The sequence below is a fragment of the Gossypium hirsutum genome, chromosome D07 (genome assembly GCF_007990345.1).
Source record: "Gossypium hirsutum isolate 1008001.06 chromosome D07, Gossypium_hirsutum_v2.1, whole genome shotgun sequence".
In the NCBI taxonomy this organism is placed as follows: domain Eukaryota; kingdom Viridiplantae; phylum Streptophyta; class Magnoliopsida; order Malvales; family Malvaceae; genus Gossypium; species Gossypium hirsutum.
The window spans coordinates 6,827,683-6,847,787 of NC_053443.1; the positions used below are offsets into that span (position 1 = coordinate 6,827,683).

General features: G+C 31.0%; 2 protein-coding genes and 1 long non-coding RNA gene across 5 annotated transcripts; all 3 read right to left on the reverse strand.

Annotated features, from left to right (window-relative positions):
• Positions 1 to 60: 60 nt before the first annotated feature.
• LOC107953371 (uncharacterized) lies at positions 61 to 2,556 on the reverse strand. Of its 2 annotated transcripts, XR_005916025.1 has the most exons (4): positions 2,447 to 2,556; positions 1,894 to 1,966; positions 680 to 843; positions 61 to 264 (listed from the first exon to the last, which is right to left on the reverse strand). It is a non-coding gene; the product is annotated as an uncharacterized lncRNA (long non-coding RNA). The 2 variants fall into 2 exon arrangements; XR_001699194.2 differs by lacking the exon at positions 680 to 843.
• A 1,348-nt stretch (positions 2,557 to 3,904) lies between these two features.
• On the reverse strand, positions 3,905 to 5,015 carry LOC107953370 (high-affinity nitrate transporter 3.2). The gene is made up of 2 exons (XM_016888667.2): positions 4,689 to 5,015; positions 3,905 to 4,609 (listed from the first exon to the last, which is right to left on the reverse strand). The coding sequence occupies exons 1-2, from the start codon at positions 4,888 to 4,890 to the stop codon at positions 4,128 to 4,130; spliced, it is 684 nt and encodes a 227-aa protein (XP_016744156.1). The 5' UTR covers positions 4,891 to 5,015; the 3' UTR covers positions 3,905 to 4,127.
• A 10,743-nt stretch (positions 5,016 to 15,758) lies between these two features.
• On the reverse strand, positions 15,759 to 17,444 carry LOC107953369 (uncharacterized). 2 transcript variants are annotated; one of them, XM_016888666.2, is made up of 2 exons: positions 16,559 to 17,444; positions 15,759 to 16,231 (listed from the first exon to the last, which is right to left on the reverse strand). In XM_016888666.2, exons 1-2 carry the CDS (start codon positions 17,355 to 17,357, stop codon positions 16,227 to 16,229), a joined length of 804 nt encoding a protein of 267 aa, XP_016744155.1. In that variant the 5' UTR covers positions 17,358 to 17,444; the 3' UTR covers positions 15,759 to 16,226. The 2 variants fall into 2 exon arrangements, with proteins under 2 accessions (XP_016744155.1, XP_040953233.1); XM_041097299.1 differs by having other exon boundaries at positions 15,759 to 16,130; positions 16,559 to 17,441.
• Positions 17,445 to 20,105: the final 2,661 nt, after the last annotated feature.

The following is a 20,105-nucleotide window of genomic DNA, read 5'->3' on the forward strand; positions in this document are numbered from 1 at the left end:
ATATATATATCATTACGTCTTATCAAATTCATATAGCAAGCATACCCCACGCCTTTACTATGACCAAAATTACTTAAACCTTGGATCATTAGCATTAGATCAAGCTATTTTTGCATGGCTAAATATATATATACAAAAACTAAATTAAAACTAGCCTATACATGCCACATAACCAAAAACTCAAAGTTTTAATTTACCGAAGCCATAACCGGATAGTGTGATCACGACTCCAATGTCTTCCAACCCGAACAAGTCTTTAGAACTCTAAAAACATAAGAAAAACACACAGAGTAAGCTATTACAGCTTAGTAAGTCATAAGCAAATAGATAACTTAACAACATTTAATTGGTTACAACAAAATCAAATCATGTTTTCAATATTCATATACATTTCCATAATCGAAAAATACATTTATCAAACACGTACTATACATCAAATCCATATTTAACCAAATACACATAAGTTTAACATTTGGCCGAATGTATATATATATCCAACAATTTCATGACAACCAATATATGTACATACTCACTAATCACAAAGATTCGAACGTTTATATGCTCATCAAATACACTGAAACAAATGTTCATATATTTATCCATTACATATAACCAAAATCATATATATATACCCAATGCATATAATCACTTAATTTAAACAGATTCACTGGCACTTCACCTGCTAGGCTTATAGCCTGATTCAGTTCACCGGCACTTAGCCTGCTAGGCTTATAGCCTGATTCAGATCACCGGCACTTAGCCTGCTAGGCTTATAGCCTGATTCAGTTCACCGGCACTTAGCCTGCTAGGCTTATAGCCTGATTCAGATCACCGGCACTTAGCCTGCTAGACGTAAAGTCCGAAACATTTCACCGGCAATTAATCTGATTGGTACTAAGCTTTAAAAAAATCTCAATTCACAGAAGTTGTATCTCATAATTGTATATAGAATCCACATAAAATTCAGCTCAATAATTTATAAACTATATCTTTAAATAACATAGATGTATAAAGTTCAAACATCAATTCCAGCTCAATAATTTAATTATACATCCAAACTTATATATATAACTTAATGCATTAATCTACTACTAATATCATATATTCAATCATCTTTTAATAATCCAACTAATAATTTCATACTTTCAATGCAATTCAAGAACTTTACATGAATATATACTTGTATATTAGCATAATCGAACCTCATGTAACCTTGTATAATTGTCATACCTAAATTCACTATAAAATCATATACGTGTATGTATACCTGTTCATTCAAATATAATATATATATATATAATTGCCAACTCACATAATAAATATAAGTTACATATCTTAATCAAATCTAAGAGTTTATACATATATATATTTATATACATATATTTGGACCTAATGTACATATATATGTATATATCATACTTATCTTGGATTAAAACCAAGAATTTATACATATACAACATTCATACTTCCACTAAATTCAAAAACTATATATATATACATATGTATATATATTCGATCATTATGTATATAATTATAAATATATATATACATATTCATACCTTTATCTAAATTCAAGGTTTATTCATGCTATTACATATATTTTTTAATCTATCATATACAAGTATAATTTCTTACCTAATTTCATTACAATAGATTTTCATATATATACATGCCTATCCGAATCTCACCTTTACTTATATAAAATTTAAACCTGTAATTTAACTCATGAACTTATACAAGATTATACTTGTATATTCGAAACTATCAAATACTTATATAAAATTTATACTTATACTTCAAATTATAAACATTTAATTACAGCTTATCAAGTATACAATTGATATACATGTATAAATATTGATTTATTAACTTTTAAATTGCTAATAGACTTACCTCGGATATCGACGGACATAGTCAACTACTTTCGACTTTTCCCGATCTAATTCCGTTTTCTTCTGTTCTTGATCTAAATAAGTTCAAATTTAACTAATTTAACCACATATTCATTTAATTAAATCCAAAAACACATAAATAGGAAAATTACACTTTTTCCCCTAACATTTGACATTTTTCACAAATTAGTCCCTATTTCACAAAAAATACAAAATAAACAAACTTTCCCTGCACAATAGCTTGGCCGAATATGCACTAAGCTCATATAAATCCATGCATGTCATTTATTTCACATTTTAGTCCCTCAATTTATTATTTTTGCAATTTAGCCTTAATTACTCAAAATCATCAAAAATTCAATTTCAACATATATATATATATATCCATTTTATATATTTTATTTTCTATCATTAAACAACAAAATTACAAGCTTTCAACAATGGCAAAACACAAAATCATCATCAAATTCAAAAATTTAAGCATGGGTCGAGTAGTATTCGAAACAACGATCTCAAAAACATAAAAATCATCAAAAACCGAAATCGAAACATACCTTAATTTGCTTGAGCAAGGGCTGAATACCTAGCTTGGTTTTCTTATTTTCTTTCTCTTTTCATTCGGCACAAAGATAATGAATATGGCCACTTTCTTATGTTTTGTTTTTATTATAATAACATTATAATATGTAAATTATTATTATAACCTTTATAAATAATATAAAAACTATATATTTTAAACATAATGCCGTCCACTATCTTTTCAATGGTCAAATTGCAACATAAAACCCCCATAATTAAAGAACAACCACTATTCGGTCCTTTTTGAAATAACCACTAAATTTTCATTTTACGCAATTTAATCCTTTTATTTAATCGGACACTCAAACGATAAAATTAAAACACGAAATTTTCATACAAGTAAATTCATACATAAAAAACACAGAAAATAATTTTAAAATGTTTTTCTAACTCGGATTCGTGGTCCTGAAACCACTATTCAGACTAGGGTCAAAATCGGGCTGTTACACATTAAGGAACTTGTCAACATAATTGGTATGATAGGAGCCACTCCTACACCAACTCCTATGGTTGGTTCACTGAAACTCTCACCTCTTGAAGGTGCACCAATAGAGGATGGGCAGCTCTATTGGGTGCTTTGTAGTACATATGCTTGACTAAACCAAACCTTGCTTATTTTGTCAAACAGCTCAGCCAATATATGAATTCTCCTCTGGATACTCATTGGAAAGTAGCGAAGAGAACTCTTAGGTTACTAAAAGCTACATTGGATCATGGAATGCATTATACAAGTGGAGACTTTGGGTTGGTAGTAATCCTATTGTCTGGTGTTGTAAGAAGCAAAGTGTGGTCTTAAGGTAATGTTCAGAAGTTGAGTATCTTAGCTTGGCAAACTCAATGTCTGATTCATTAATTGCTATTAGAGATTGGAGTCAAGGTTTCTGGAATGCTTACTGTTGGGTGTTATAATATGGCAGCCAATCCAACACATCATGCCAGGATCAAGAGTGCCGAAATTGATATTCATTTTGTGAGAGAAAATGTTGTAGATGGAAAGCTTCAAGTTAACTTCATTCAATTTGAAGAGCAAATAGATGATGTACTTACTAAACCTATTACACCAGCTAAATTTGACAAGTTGAGAAGTAAGCTTAGAGTAGTTGCATACACTGATGTGCAAAAGTTTAAGCAAGATGGGAATGTTACGGTATCAGCTATAAGTCACTAAGGTCGTTGAAGTTTGGTATGGTAGCAGTTACTTGGTTAATCAGTCAATGATAGCAGCTACTAAATTTACAATTGTCTGTAAACTAGTATCAATAGAAGAAATGTATTCACATCTTCATTTCTTGAATTTTCTCAGTCTATAGTATTTTCCCTTTTGTTTCTTAGTTACCAAACAAACTAGTTCTTGTTCATCCATTTTTCAAAGAAATTCAACACATCCAACTAATGATCACAAATTGTTTTTAGCAACAAGAAGAAAACACTAATAACAAAAAGACAATTTTCAACTTTAATATATAACAAGGAGATGATCATAGATAATCCCAACTCTTTTATTCACCCCATTCCCACTAAAACACAACCATTCAACTTAACTCATCTAGGATTAAAAACACAAAGAAAGTAAATAAGACTTGCAAATCAAACCCATTACTATAAAAATCCTTTTCAAAGGTTTAATTAGGGTTCTTAAAACCATAATATATCACACTACTGCTGAGATTTCCTTGCCTTTCTTTTCTCCATAAAGAAGAACCCCATCAACGACACAACGGAGAAAGCACTGAAACAAACCGACGCTATATCGAGCGAAACATGGCGGCCGGTGATGGCTTGGATTTCAAACAGATTGGTTTTCTTCTGAGCGTCGGTGTTTTGACCGTACGCCACCTCGTGGTCGTCGGAGTCCAAAGCGTAGGCTCGGATAAAGAACGTCGCCGTCGGCACGTCTCTTTCGATGGTCCATTCAAGGGTTTCGTTGACGTTGATGTAGGGTTTCTTGACTATCTTGAACTGGCATGTCTTGTCTTTGTTAAGATGGTCCTCGGTTTTCCGCCATGCACGGTCGACTTGGCTGATGGGTGCATAGCAAAGCTGGACCTTGATGGTCTTATAAGACGAGTCGGTCCCGGCCGGGAAACTCTGGTTCAATCCCCATCTCACTGTGATCTTGTCTTCCCCGGCTTTCAAAACTGCATGAATCATGATCTTTTTCTTATAAATATTGCAATGAAATTATGTAACAAGGATGGTTTTGAGATGATCACTTACGTCCTTGTCTATGAGAAGCAGTAACAACAAGTGTTCTTTGAAGGGATGAGAATGAGATCGCCCCATAGCATGTCTCTGCAAAACAAGAGAAAATAAGAATTGAAGCCAAAACAAGAACTCGAGACGCCATTGAAGAAGAATTTTGAGGAGTTATGAGTTCCTGAATTGAACTGGTGATCAACCAAGTTGAAATTCGAGACATTTATATAGACAAAATAGTGGGGATTTGATTTTTTTTTCCTCCTCTATGAAAAAAAAAGTCAAAATGGCCCAAAGTATCTGCTTGGCCACCTTCTTACGAATTTGAAGAGAGATTCTAACTCTTTTCCACCAATAATTTAATCAAAATGATGTCCCTTTAACATGGTAAAGAGGTGGGGTTTCAAAGTATTTGTGGTGTGTTTTTAAAGTTAGAAATACAAGTGAATCCCAATTACAAATAGTTTCTTCCTTCTTTTTTTTTTTAATTTAAAAATTATAATTTAATCATTATTATTGTTCATAGTTTTTATTAAAATTTGTCAATTTTGAGATGGCCTGATAATTAAGGATATTCATCGTTCCAAATGTGACCTAGGTACGAGTCGTGCTAGTGGAGATTGTTGTTTGAATTTTACCCTATTATTATAATTCACAAAAAAAAAATGTCAACTTATCATGTCAATAGCATATCATGTCATATGTGAATAATCTGATCAAAAATTTAAATTAATTAATTTTGACCAAAAATATTTATTATTTTAAAGGTTAAATTGAATTTTTCAAATGAAAAAAATAGGAACACTTGATTTTTAATTTTTGTAAGTAGAGAAATTAAATGGGATGTTAAGGGTTTGTCCCCAAATGTTTAGGAAAGTCCAAAATGAGGAACAAATTTTCTAAGGCTGAGGAGAATTGAAAAGAAGTGAAGACATTCACCAAGTTGGCGTAATTGTTACAACACCAACAAATTTTATATTGAAATATAATTTTTTTTATTTTATTAAAATTTTAAAGAAAATAAAAAATTGTGGAGATGGCTTAATGATAATTAAACTAGACGTAATTCTTTTTTTTCTTTTAATTTTAGATAAATTATATTGATATGTTTTTAAGCTTGTTATTACAAGTAGTTCCGTACGGTGGACAAAAACAAAACGTCAGACTTTAATTAATTTAATTAATATTTTTTTATTATTGTTCTTAATGCTTTGCATGTGATGGGATTCTATGGTTGAAACTTGAAATTGGGTTGTTTTTTTTTTTAATGAAATATGAATAAATTACAAAAGGGTTCTCAAAGGGGAGAGTTCTTTTCTACTAAAATTTAAGAACATGAAATGATCAAGGTTAAATAAATTTAATTTTTTCTTGTATTTTTTATATATGTTTTATTGTTTATGTTTAGGTCTGTGGTTGTTTTTTCAACAATGTTATTTCTAATGTTTGAATTTGTCTCTCGCATTGAGAGTACAATACGCCTTACCATTATATCAAACATTTGTTGATTAAAAAAATATGATATTGAAGATCGAATATAAAAAAATAATAAGTATGGTTAATAATTAAAGTTAATTGCACCAGATATCTCCAAATTATGACTCTTATTTTAAATTGGTCTCTAAAGTTCAAAACATTCTAACTACACTCTCGAATTATCAATGTCATATTAATCATGTCATTTTGTTATTAAAATCGTTAAATGACATATCAAACCTTATGTAGTTAAATTTAAAAATAAAAATTTTAAGTAAATAAAACGTTGTCGCATAATTTTTAAAAGTAAAAATTAAAAAAAAAAGAATGAACGATAAAGTTTCTATAAAAGCTTTGTAAACTTTAAAATTAAAATTTTTAAAACATTTATTTTTATAATATTCATTTTAAATTATGTCACATAAGAACTAACGTGTCTTTTAATAGTTAAATTACCGATTTTAGTAACGAAAAGACCTAATTGATATAACCTTGATAATTTAAGAATATAATTAAAATTTATAATTTAGGGATGAATTTAAAATGAAAGTTATAGTTTGAAAATATTTGATGTAAGATTAGAAAAAAATGAGATCAATGAAAGAGATAAAAGGGCAAGACCCCTATACTTGGTTATGCTCCTGAAAATATGCATCTAATTTTAATGTTTAATATTTAAAATTTATTAATTAAAAATATTTAATTTTACCAAAAATGGATTGATTTGTCATCTACTGCTAATTAATTTTTTATTCAACCTATCAATGCCATCCTATTTCTTATTCAATGAAAATATCACTGTTGTGGTTACCAACTCAAGTTGAAATTTATTAATAGTAAATGAGCATCCAAGTTTTAGATAGTCAATGATCCAACTTCATTCCATTTCTTTATCCTTATCTTCCTCCTAAATAATGTTCTAAAGATTCATGCTTACCTTTTATTTATTTTTAATAAGGGGCAAGTTGTTTACCAATATAATACCTTATATATGTGTTCAAAGTTACAAATAATTTATAGTCAACTATTTGTTGGATTGTGATAGAATAAAGATGCATACAGATATGTTTATGCAATCTTATTTCTTCACATATGTAATACACTCAAAATGCACATCTTAATAAATAGATAAGTGCTACACTCTAAGTACATAATTTATACAAGTCTCAAGTATAAATATAATTTTTGACTTGCTAACATATTAAGGGTGGGTTTGGATGGGCAATTGGGTGTGGTGCGATACGTACTTAGCTTACTTTTTGTCTCACGCTACAGTATCGCTACAGTATCTAATCTCACCGCCACCGCTGTTTTTACACTAACCGCAGGTAAATGCACCGCCATCCAAACTCACCCTAAATCAAATACAATTAATCTCTCCATCAAAATAGTAGCTAGAGAAGCACATACAATATCTTATTAAAGTTCAAGATATTATTGAGATATCCAATATAAGTCTTTAAGCCAATTCGATCTAATCTCCTTAATACAAAGGATCCAATTGCATGATCTGATCCAATCCAATCTTGAAATTATGTTGCATCATATGGGTTATTCTTCCAAGATGGGCTAGCCTACATCCAAAACATCAACAAAGATTACAACTCAAAGATTTTGTTTCAAAAGATTGTTAACTCTAAATATGACTAGTTGAAAGAGTTACATAATGCCAAACTCAATTGGAACTACTCGTGGCACTGCTCTCATCTTTGCCTCAACAATTCTCCCCTTTTTGTAATTTTTGAACAAAACTAATACAAGAGAGCAGCAAACATCAAAACAATAAATGGTCCCCCTTAATCATTCAAGCTTAACTAATAACATAACCAAACAAATCAATTATTAGTGTTTTGAAGGATAAATGCATTAAGAATCAAAATACTAACTTTATATAATACTAAGCGGAAAGATAAGGTTCATACAAAATATATCCCCAGATCAAATAAAAGTTCACCAAAACAATTATCCAAAATAAAACATCAGCACCCAAGCTTTCTCTCATTCTTTTTGTTTAACAATTGTGCCAAATGTGCTACCGATTCCTTTTGGTCAAAAGACCATTCCTTAGATTCATAGCACAATCTCTAATATATTGTGCCAGCTTGATCTAAGCCTCATGTTGTGCAATTTATTTATTCTGAGCAGCTATCTTAGCATTTAAGTGCTAAAGCAACCTTTGATTAAAAGCTAATTAGGTACGAATAGTTCCCATTCTAGTGCCAACTACATCAGGCACTTCTTCATTAACAATAAAATCTTTTTCATATTGTGTGTCAAGGTTCCCTACAACATCTTTTTTCCCCTTGAGCCACTTGTAAGAGTACTTTAACTCAAGTGACTCCCTCTCATAACATTCAGTAGAATTGACAATCTTGGAAGATGATTTCACTAAGATCAAACTATACCACTTCAACATTCTTCCTTAATATGATTGTCATCCTCCTAGTTATTGTATTCTTTTAGCTATTATGAATCTTTTTCCTTGAGGTAATAACAAACAATGTAACATATGTAGGTCCCAATATTGAGACTTGGAGCTCTTGCTTCTGTGGCCAAGTAGGGTGCATACCATTTGTGATGGTATTGATAGTTGAATCAAATGATTCATCTAACTCAATATCTGCAACATAATGATGATTCCATAATTTTTGAATTTGTGTTGGTCCAAATTCATACCATTTTCCCCTTAAGAAAGCTTTATGGTATAACTCACTCTTAGGATTATTGATGTTCTTCAGCAAATTAGCATAAAATTCCAAAACAATATTCTTTACATATGTTGAACAAAGCCAATAGTACCCAACAAATCACTCTTCTCCAAGAATGCATCAATCTCATGATAAAAGAAACCTTTCTTTTCAGTATTATTTTCTTCAATAAAGTTATTATAAAAAGCTAAATACATGTTAGCACAGGCTATTGAAAGAAATGTTTGCTCCTACTTTTTCTTGAGAGATGATTTTTCTTCCCTGGCTTTTACAACAATTTCTTAGAGCATTGAGGGAAAACCAACCTCCTTTAATCTTTTGTTCCTCTGCGTGAAAGATAGAGGAACATTTGGGCTTTTTGTTCGAATCAGGTTCTACAGAGGAATATGTTCCTTCAACCTCTCATCAATCTTTATTGCAGAAGAATCAAAGACTTCTTTCTCTGTGGAACTTCAGGAATCAATGATGTTTTTCAATTTTCTTTTGTCTTCTTTCATTTATCATGGATCTCTTTGATTTTTGTTGTGGTGGTAAAATGAGTTCTTCCCTGTTAAGTAGTGGTAGCAATAGTTGTCATCGTAGTTATCACTAGGTAATCTTCCTCTTCAATGGTAAGATCTATTAATACATGAGATTCTTCAACAAAAATATCATGAGAGGCAATAGAAGGGTTATCAATAACAATAACATTTGGTTCAACAATACTTGTTACAAATTCAACAAGATGGGTGTTTGAACTATCTTCTATCCTACCTTGATCAACAACTTCATTGGCTATAGAATTAGAAACAAGAGTTAAATTGATATTACTTTGATGAATAATATCATCAATTAAGGATTCAATACAATCCTCACGTTATTGGATAGATGGGTTCTTGAGTAAGTGATTAATTTTAGTAATTGAGTGAACCACATTTTTAGAGGGTTGAACTACATTGGTGGTATGTTCAAGAACAACAACATGGTTGGAAACAACTTCTCCCCTTTCCTCAAGAACTTCTTAATCATTTAAATTTTTTATTTTCTCGAAATCCTTAAAGGAATCATAGAGTACAAGAGATGGAGATAACCCTTGTGACACTCTTTCAGGAGTAATGCCAAAAGAAGTGCCTATTACTTTTGTAGTTGAGATAGATTGCACAAACACATTAGATTGAACATCTCTACTCTATAATCTCCCTTGAGTTGATATCTCAATCCTAATAGATTGAGCTTCTTGTTAAGTTTTCACAAACTGTTCTTGAGAGGTGATTTTGACAAGAGCCATGGCAACGAAGAAAAGTTAAAGGGTTTTGTTAGAAAGAGTAAGAACTTGAAGGTAGAGATTATAGAAAATCTTAAGGTTTCTTGCAATCTTAAGAGACTAAAAACTTGGTGATAAGTGGTAGATACCAATTGTAACACAAAAAGGATATTTAAACCCAAACCTCACTAGCCACTACTTTTAAAGACCCTCTCTCCAAGATTTGGAAAGTAAAAATCTCAAAATATTTACTCACAAAAAATAAGAGATTTCTTGCCAAAAAAATTAAAAAGAGTAACTAAAATTAATCAAAATGACATCAAATGTCTGTGTTTGGATGGCATCAATCAATTGCCAAGTATCAAACTCGACATATGCCAATTAAATTTCTCAAAACTTCAAATCTAGTCGAGTTTAAAACTTTGGTGAATAGATCAACCAATTGGTTTTTTATAGGCACATACCTTAGTTCAATAGTGTCATTCTAAACCAATTCTCAAATGAAATGATTTTGAACATCCATGTACTTGGTCCTAGAGTACATCTAGAATTCTTTGATATATTGATGGCACTCAAATTGTTAAAGTAAATTGTGGCCACTGGTAATGCCACTCCAAAATCTTCCATCTCCTATTTCATCTAAATGAGTTAAACATAAAAAATTCCTACAACAATTTACCCTACCTAATTTGTTGACAAAGATATCGATAATTGTATCTTGTTGTACCAAGACACAAGATTTGTTCCCAAGTAAAAAAAAAAACCTCCAGAAGTGTTTTTTCGATAATCTACATTGCTTACCCAACCAACATCATTGTACCCAACCAAGCTCATTGCACTATCTTTTGAGAGCCGAATTCCCAAGTTTATCAGTCCATTGACATACCTGATTATTCTTTCAATTGCCTTGACATAAGATTCTTTGGGATTTGATTGGTACCTGACACAAACACCAACAATGAAAGATACATCTAGTATGCTTGCAGTCAAGTATAACAAGCTTCTAATTATACTTATATAAGTGGTTGAAGGATTTGACACTCTTCTTTTATCTTTTCACTTGGAGACATTGGATTTTTAGCAAGCTTCGCAAAATCAAACTTTTTTACTAGATTTCTAACATACTTCCCTTGAGAAAGAACAATACTATTGTCATGTTGCTTGATCAGGAAGCCAAGAAAGCATGACAATTCCCCCACCATACTCATCTTGAATTCACTCTACATCATCTTGACAAAATTATCTTTAACATTAGTTGAAGTGGCACAAAAGATTATATCATCAACATAAATCTGGGCAATTATAATTGTACCTCTATGTCTTTTGATGAATAAGGTCTTGTCCATAAAATCTCTTTAATGGCCTTGATTTAGAAGGCATTGGAAACTGCTTGTACCATGCTCGGGGGCTTATTTTAGACCAATCAAGACTTTATTAAGTTTGAACAAATTATCAGCATGTTCATGATCCTTAAAACCCTTTGGTTGAGCCACATACACCTCCCCTCCTTTAAGATCCATTGAGAAAGACACTCTTGACATCCATCTGGTACAACTGATGTTGAGATAAGTGGTAATTGCTAACAACATCCTAATAGCTTCCAACCTAGCAATTAGAGCAAATGTTTCTTCAAAATCTATCTTTTCAATCTGTGTATAACCTTGGGTCATCAACATTGTTTTGTTTCGAGAAATGTACCCATTTTCATCAATTTTGTTCTTAAAGATCCACTTTGTGCCAATAATATTGCTATTTCAAGGTCTTGGTACAAACTGCCAAACTTCATTGTGATTAAACTGTGAGGTATAACATGCTAGTCTTACCTTGTCTATAATTTGGTATTGGCCTTTCTTTAGTTTTTACTCTATTATTGAGGTCTCTTATAACATCATCAACTAAGTGATTCTTTCTAACTCGGGATGAAGGTTGGAATTGCTCAGCATTGTTGATTTGAGCATATCTTGATTAACATCATGAATTACAATTGGCTCTTGTAAGACTTTCTTACTGTCAAGAGCAGTGGCCACTATACTTGGCATTGCTTGTGTCACTCATTCCTTTTCATCTTTTGTAAGCATCTGAGTGGATTTTTCATTAATTATTGTATTGATAACCTTTTTTACTTTCTGAGTACGCTTGTTGTAGACTCTGAAAACCTTATTGTTGCTTAAGTGTCTTAAGGAAATTCCTTTGTCACTCTTTGTATCAAATTTTCCTTGAAGAACATGGTCTTTGAGAATGTAACTTGTGCTCCCAAATACATGAAAGTGCTTAACATTGGGATTTCTACCTCTCCACATCTCTTAATGTGTAATACGAGGTTTTGGTTTAAGAAGAACTTTATTAATAACATAGACTATTATATTCATAGCCTCAACCTAAAACCTGTGTACAACGCCTTCAAGCTATTTATTTTAATAATGTGATTCTTCCATTTAACTACTTCATTTTGTTGTGGAGTCTTAAGTGCAAAGAATTCATGTCTTATTCCTTCCTTATCACGAAACTCAAAATACTTTTCATTCTCAAACTCCCAGCCATGGTTATTTCTAATTTTCATTATTGTGCTAATTATTTGCCACTTCTCATTCATAAATCTCTTGCATAATTTTTTGAATTCACCAAAAGTGTTTGACTTTTTCTCTAAGAAATCTCATCTTGTTGGATGTGGTGCCCTAAGTGTAGTATTTCTGTTTATGTACACTTGTAATGGTCGTTCGTCTTTGTGATGAATGACTTGATTACTATTTGATAGTAATTGACTTTTCATGAAAGAAGATGTAATGGTTACCATGAGATAAAATAGGATAATATTGGGAGAACAAAATTATCCCAAAGAGATTAAATGTATCTTATAAAGGTAACACACTTATGACAATGTCATTAGACGAGCACTGATCGAATTGTTTAGGTAATGGTATACCGTTGGGGAGAGCCCAGTCATAATACTATAGTGGAATGACTTCGTGACTAAATGAGTTTTAATTAATAGGTAAAAAGTTAGAACTTAATTATAAATCATTTGAGCCCTAATCGTATATGTCCAATCGATCCCTCCGCTAGCTCGTTGAAACCAAAAATGAATTGCATGTTGAATCAAATGAATAAAAATTGATAGAAATGGTAAAAATGGATAAATGAAAAATATTTGAAAATGAATGTGGTTTTCTCCAAAATAAAAATGACTTGGAAATGAATTTATGGTTTTTTGAATTCAACGAAGTTTGAAAATGAAATTAAATCATTTGGTTATAGTGAATTTGTTGAAAGTAGAAATATTAAATATATTTTCTCGTAGATTATTTTATGGTAAAGTTTACATAATTTTAACGGAATTAGAATTGTGTTGAGAAAATTATTTAATTGGGAAACTAATTTATTTAAATTAATTTGAGATTTTTATTTTGGAAAATAGAAAAAAACAAATATCGAGTTAATTGAATTATAAAGTACTGGGTTAATAGTCCAGTAAGTACTCGTAATTGGACCCGATATGAGAGAGGCCCAAAAGCTCCTCATGTTTAAATAGAGGGACGACAAACCCTAGTTTGTTTAATTAGGACTGCCTCCCCACCTACTTCTAGTTAGACTAGAAGTTCGTTTTTCTATTGAAATAAACTTTTAAAATTCAACAAGAGTTTTACCTCTTCTTCTTATAAATAGATGGTACCAGTAGGACTAAATATATTATTTTTCTAAGTATTAATTCTATTTTCCAGAATAACAATTCTGTCGGTTTCTATTGAGAGAGATTTTGCTTTCACTTTGAAAGTAAAAAAAAATCTATTTCTGGTTATGTGTTTGATTCGTATTGTTTGAGCTCACACTCTAATCAGTTCGTGATACGAGAATAGCAGAGAAGACCATTCGATTAAAAGCCAGGAACGATAAGGATCCGTCTAGCTGAAAACGCATGTGCAATTTTAGTAAAGGGTTTATTGCTATAAATATCACAATTTGGCTCAGTTTTCAAAATTTTTATTTTATATTGTGCAAGAAAATCGTTTTCAAATCGGATTTTTTCCAATATAATCAACATTCATTCACATATATACCCTCAAAAAATATGCATAAGATAAAAAAATGTCACTTTCTATAAATTTAACCAATCAATAGAGAAAGAGAGAAAATTTGGTAATCAATTTACACCATAAGACATAGCACAACTTGGCTCTGAAACCAATTGTTAGAAATTTTTTTATAAAAATGATTTTGTTGCACACTGAAAATTTAAAAATTTTCATAAAATATGAACATTTGTTGTGTTGTCTATGACAATTAATTTTACCAAACTTAGTACCTTTGTTTCTAGACTAACGAGACTTGTAGGTTATTGACTTTCAACCAAACAATTTTCTTTGCTATCCTTGAACCCTCGGTTGCTAAGAGAGTGGGCACTTATCATGAACTAAACACAAAATGGAAACTATAACTTTCTAATGAGAAAAGTTTACTTTCTTTATTGGAACCAAAACCAAAATTACTATCACAAGTACTCATGAAAAATAAAATTTATTTTGTAACTAAATAAATTTTCTTAAGTTTTGGAAGAGTGTCCATTTATGTTAGGTGTGTGTGTGTTGTAGTCATTTATAATCTTTATATATAGGGAAAAATCATAAGAGTTCTACTTCAACAAAAAGAGGGAAAATAATATTTTAATAGAAGACTCATTAGGTTGAGGAATACAAATTGAGGTTTCAACACATAGTGTGTCGCCCACCTCATGTTGTAATGGGCTTATTGGGCCTTTATAATGTATTGAGTTCAATTACATGTGCAGTCCAGTTTTAATTTTAATAACAAGCTCATATAATTATTTAACTCAATAATTAGTTTTCTATTTCAAAATATTATTCTATTCCATTAAATTATTTTATCAACCCCAATTCTACTTCCGTCAAACTTATGTCAAGTTTATTGTATTAGAATCTAAGTAAATAATTTAATCGTCTTGTTTATTAAAATTGCAATGACTAGTTAATTTAATTCTTCACTTTAAACTCAAATATTTAATTATAAGAAATTAGCTAATAATGTATTTAATGTGGATAGTAATACATGTAATTTATTTATTTTATTATTTTCGTTCATTTAATGTGAATTTCGAGTATTGTTTGCTTTGCTAGACACTATAAAAGAAGAGAAAAAAAGAGAGAGAAATAATATAAATGAAAAAATAAAATAATTAAAATTTTATTTTTAACAGTTTATATGATGTGGTAGTCTATTATTGGTCAAAACTATTTTTTTTAAATTGTATAATTTAATTATTAATATTTGGATTAATACAAATAAAAACTAATTTGATAAATGAAAATTACTTATACATTGCCTGTGGAGTTTTTTACACTCCACAAGCTGATTGAGTTTGACAAGTGTATTATAGGGTGTAGTAATTTTTAAAAAAATATATATATTTAACTAAACGTAATACTTGTCACACCTTCAATCTGATTGTAGAGTCTAAAAAACTCCACAAGCTATGTATCAAATAATTTTCGTAAAGTTTTTTATACTCCACAAACAAGTTGAAAGTTTGACAAATATATTGTAGATTGCCATAAAAAATAAAAAATATAAATAAATGTAACCTTTGTCGCACCTTCAACTAACTACATTCTTTAATCAATTCGAATCTAATTGATAAAATAACCTCGCTGCTAAATCAACAGTATTTGCAATGATTATACTCAGAAAATATAATACAAGAGTAACAAAAAAGTATCAAATTTTATGCAAGATAAACTGATTATCATCATCTTAAAATTTACATTCAACAGACATGATACACGAATTGCAAGGTCTAAAATGGCAAGATGAATCTAGATGTGAGAAAAATGAAAAAAAAGAGTATGTGATGGTGATACAATCTGTCTTGTCCAATTCTAACCACTTGTTTCAATCACAGCTGTAAATTCCCGACATCTCTCCCACACCCTTATCGACCCAATGTGCTTCCTCACCACTCCATGCTGGCCCATGTATAACATGAAGATTGAAATCCCCATTTGGTGACGATGACGATGATGGAACCTTTCATGTCGATATACATATTATCTTTCATGTTTTACAGTACCTATTTGAGTTTATAGTTATCTTTTGGAGAATCCTCTCTTTTAACGAAAGAAATCAACCTTCAAACAATAGAAATATTATTATGGAGATGTTTATATTCGATTTTAATCTCATGATTTTATCTCCCTATCAGACCAAAATACTAAAACAATTTTTTGATAGACCTAAAAGGCTTTCGCTTTGTACTCAGACATAAAATTCTGAAAATAAAATCAAGTATAAACATACTAACAACAATATCACTACTATTTGAGGCCCAAATCAACGTCCCCCAAAACTCAAAATTTCCCCTCAAACACTTTCGATAATATCATCTCAAACGTTAAAACTTAATGCTCATTCGGTCTTCCAAGCATAAAGAAACAAGCAAAACTCAGATGACTCACCTGGATTCACCCTTTCCAATGAACCACAGCTTCCTTTCTGAGTCAACAATGGCGGAATAGGCTTGAATATAAACAAGGCATGCCTTAACCCAGGACAGAACAGCCAATCATGAACATCCCAATAAACTTCGACACTTGCTTTATCAACATGAAGGGATTCATTCCCTCTAAACTTCCATTGAAGATGCTTCACATGAAGGACCAAATGTTCATCAATCCTTATCTCCATTTCAGGCTCATCCTTGTTCTTATACTCAATTGATATCTCATGGAACTTACTTTTCTCATCAAATTTAATCCTCGTACAAAATTTCCTTTTCCCAAATACATGTTCTTTTCTCGAAACTAAAATGGGGTCAATAAGTGCAGGCCTGCAACCAGTTTTCCTATAAGCATCTTTCTTTAAATCCCCAACAAGTAATATAACTTCTTCGTTATAAACAACGGCAACGTAGTACTCAGAACTGGGTTCGGTTTCGCCATTGAATTTAGCTGCTTTAAGGTCCCAAAAGACATTAACAGCTTTATTACCATCGATGATGAAGTGTTTGGAGCCTTGTTTTCTCCCAAAATACCATGGTTTAAACTCAACTTTGCAGTTATATTGTTGAGTAGTCTCTCCTTCGGGACCTGAGATTGATACTGAAAGACCATTAAGCAACAGGTTCTTGCACCAAGTGATGGTGATCAAATGGCACTGGTCGGCGATCTTTGTACGAAAAACAGACATGAAAACACTCTGCCCAGACCTGGTTATTGTTGTTGGATAACAAGCAGGAATCCCAACAGGTTCTTGCATGGTTACTTGAAAGAAGCTGACAGTGGTGTTCTTGGCAGTGAATGAATGAATGTGTGAGTGAGTGAAGAACAAAGCTTTTTTATATTGTTTTCCTCAACTTTTTATTTCTTGGATCTTTATTATTATTGGTTTTGTTTTGTTTTTAACTTTTACTTTTTCTGAGTTCTTTTCATCTTACCGGGACAACTTCATTGAATCCTAGGTGGGTTTCTGTTTGTGCTAATTTTAAATACTTAACTCTCCTACTTCCATGTATGGTGAAAAGTGAAGAAAACCCCAAAAATTTTCACCAGATTTGGTGTATAGATTTCTACGTTCCTGGTTAGAGTTTTCGAGGACATTCACCCTATCAACCCACACTCAATCTTATTAGATCTTATTCCTTTTCATCCATTTTACTTCGAAATTTTTAATTTTCTTTTCGAAACTAAGATAATTGTCATTGATAGAAGTGAAACATTTATTTTATGGTAGGAATTTTTTTAGAAAGGTATCATAAAATATTTTTTACTTTTACTATTAAGAATTGAACTCCGATTATATGATTAAGGAATGGAAAAAATTACTACCATATCACACTTTATGATTAAAATGTATCATTTGATTTTTAAAAAGAAAAAAAAATCTATCTGAAAATACTTAAACACAATTAATATAATTTATTTATGAATTATTATTAAATATATGAGATATTATTTGTTTTAATTCCAACTACACATATATGTTAAAGTTTCAACTCACCAAGTTGGTTTATTATTTATGAAAATATGCAAAATACAACTTGGAATAGTTAAATACAATTAGTATGATTAACATATGAATTATTGTGAAATGTAAAGAGGGTTAATTAAAAGAGATAAACATGCATAAGTGTTGGGTGTAGTGATAATGTATATTGCATTTTCAAGAAAAGAATGGAGTTTAAACCTTGAAGTTGTTATCGTTGGAAGGGGTACTATTTTCATCGTTGATCGTTATTGTGTTGATGTGATCGTCAATGATCGTTAAGTCAACTATCTTGATGCTGCCATAGCAATCCACATTAACAAAATTGTTGATTGTTTTTGAATCTAAACATTTATTTGTCATTCTGAACATAAATTTTAAAATTATAAAAAAGAAATTACAACATTATAAATATTTTTAACAAAAACAACAACAATAAGTTATTATTTCTTCTTTTTTTCTATTTTATAAGTAAATTGCAATTTTTTAAATAAGTTTTTAAAGTTTTTGATGGTTATTATCTAATTTGCTAATTGGGTCTTCTTTTTTCTCCTGCTATCTTTAATGTAGAATATAAAATTATAATGTCAAAAAATACAATTCTTGTTAGAGTCAAACATGTGAATAAAATAGAAAATGTGATGTATAAAGGTAAATTTGTTTAGCATAGACGGTCAAATGTGTTATTTGTAATCATGTGGTAATTCGGATCTCATAATGGGTGTTTTAGATGGTTCTCCAATCCTAGCTCATTCCAGTTTTCTAACTCTCTTAATAAAATCTTAGTGGTTCTCCAATCAAGAGTTTTTCTTTTCTCTTATTCTAACCCCTCTCTCATCATGACATTCAGTATGGATGGGAGATGTCAAATAAAGTGTTGATCTTGGAAATACTTAAAACTTTAAGCTTTGAAAAAAATTTATAAATTCATTTTAAAGAGGTAAAATCAATTTTTGAAGTTTTGAAATCATTTAGAAATATTTCATGAATGAATAAAAGTGTTTAGGACGAAAAACAAGCTTCAGCGGGTTCAAAACTCACAAAACAATGCAGGGGCACTACCTAAGAGGCTGGGTATTGAAACCTAGACCCCATGTTCCGATACTTTGGGCAAGGTGTCACTAGCTAGGAGCATTTAGTTTTTTAATTATTGTCTTCCAAAAGCCCGATACCTTTACATAGGTTCTGAAACCTAAGCCTCTAGGACCAATTTATCAGCCGTTGACTTGCAAAATTCCTATATATAAATTCAATGTTCTAAAACCTTGGTGCAGGGGGCCAAAATCCAAGTATGGGATACCTCCATCACACACCAAAACACCTCCTAATAAAACAATCACATGGCACACTAAAGTTGATTTAAAAATCATATCATTTCAACCCAAAACATGCCTCAACTTCAATTATGACCAAATATCATCAATGCAGGTAATGGAGCACTTTAAAACCATATAACAACATTTAAAACGAGTTCATTACTGATCTAAATCATAGCTCAAAATCAATTAAGAGATTTGCATGCATACTTTTAATAAATTGTGAATCAACCAGAGCATAGAGCCTACAAAATAAACCCCCATACTTAAACATCATTATCATCTGTATCAATAACACCTAGAGTAAAATGAAACTAGTCTATATGCATACATATGATATATATTCTCTAGTATATACACTACACCAAAACAGGCTTTTAGCGGCATTTTTAGTGGTGTTTAGATAAATAACGCCGCTAAAGATCAAGCATTAGCGGCGCTTTTTGAAAAACGCCGCTAAAGATCGAGTATTAATGGCGCTTTATGAAAAACGCCGCTAAAAACAAGCATTAGTGGCGTTTCCCAGAAAGCACCGCAAAAAACCTAAGCCTGACGACGCCATTTTCTGAGCTTTCTAGGCTTTAGCGGCGTTTTTGGGAAGCGCCGCTAATGCTCAGGGCTTTAGCGGTATTTTTGGAAAAGCGCCGCTAATGGTCAGGGCTTTAGCGGCGTTTTTGAGAAAGTGCCGCTAATGCTTAGGGCTTTA

Excerpts from the sequence above, each read along its gene's own strand:
- LOC107953370 (XM_016888667.2), bottom strand. The coding sequence starts at position 4,890 with ATGTCTCGAATTTCAACTTGGTTGATCACCAGTTCAATTCAGGAACTC. Across the intron at positions 4,610-4,688 it reads TGCTTCTCATAGACAAGGAC|TTTTGAAAGCCGGGGAAGAC; the intron begins GTAAGTGATCAT and ends TGATTCATGCAG.
- LOC107953369 (XM_041097299.1), bottom strand. The coding sequence starts at position 17,357 with ATGCAAGAACCTGTTGGGATTCCTGCTTGTTATCCAACAACAATAACC. Across the intron at positions 16,131-16,558 it reads ATTGGAAAGGGTGAATCCAG|GTTCCATCATCGTCATCGTC; the intron begins GTGAGTCATCTG and ends TCGACATGAAAG.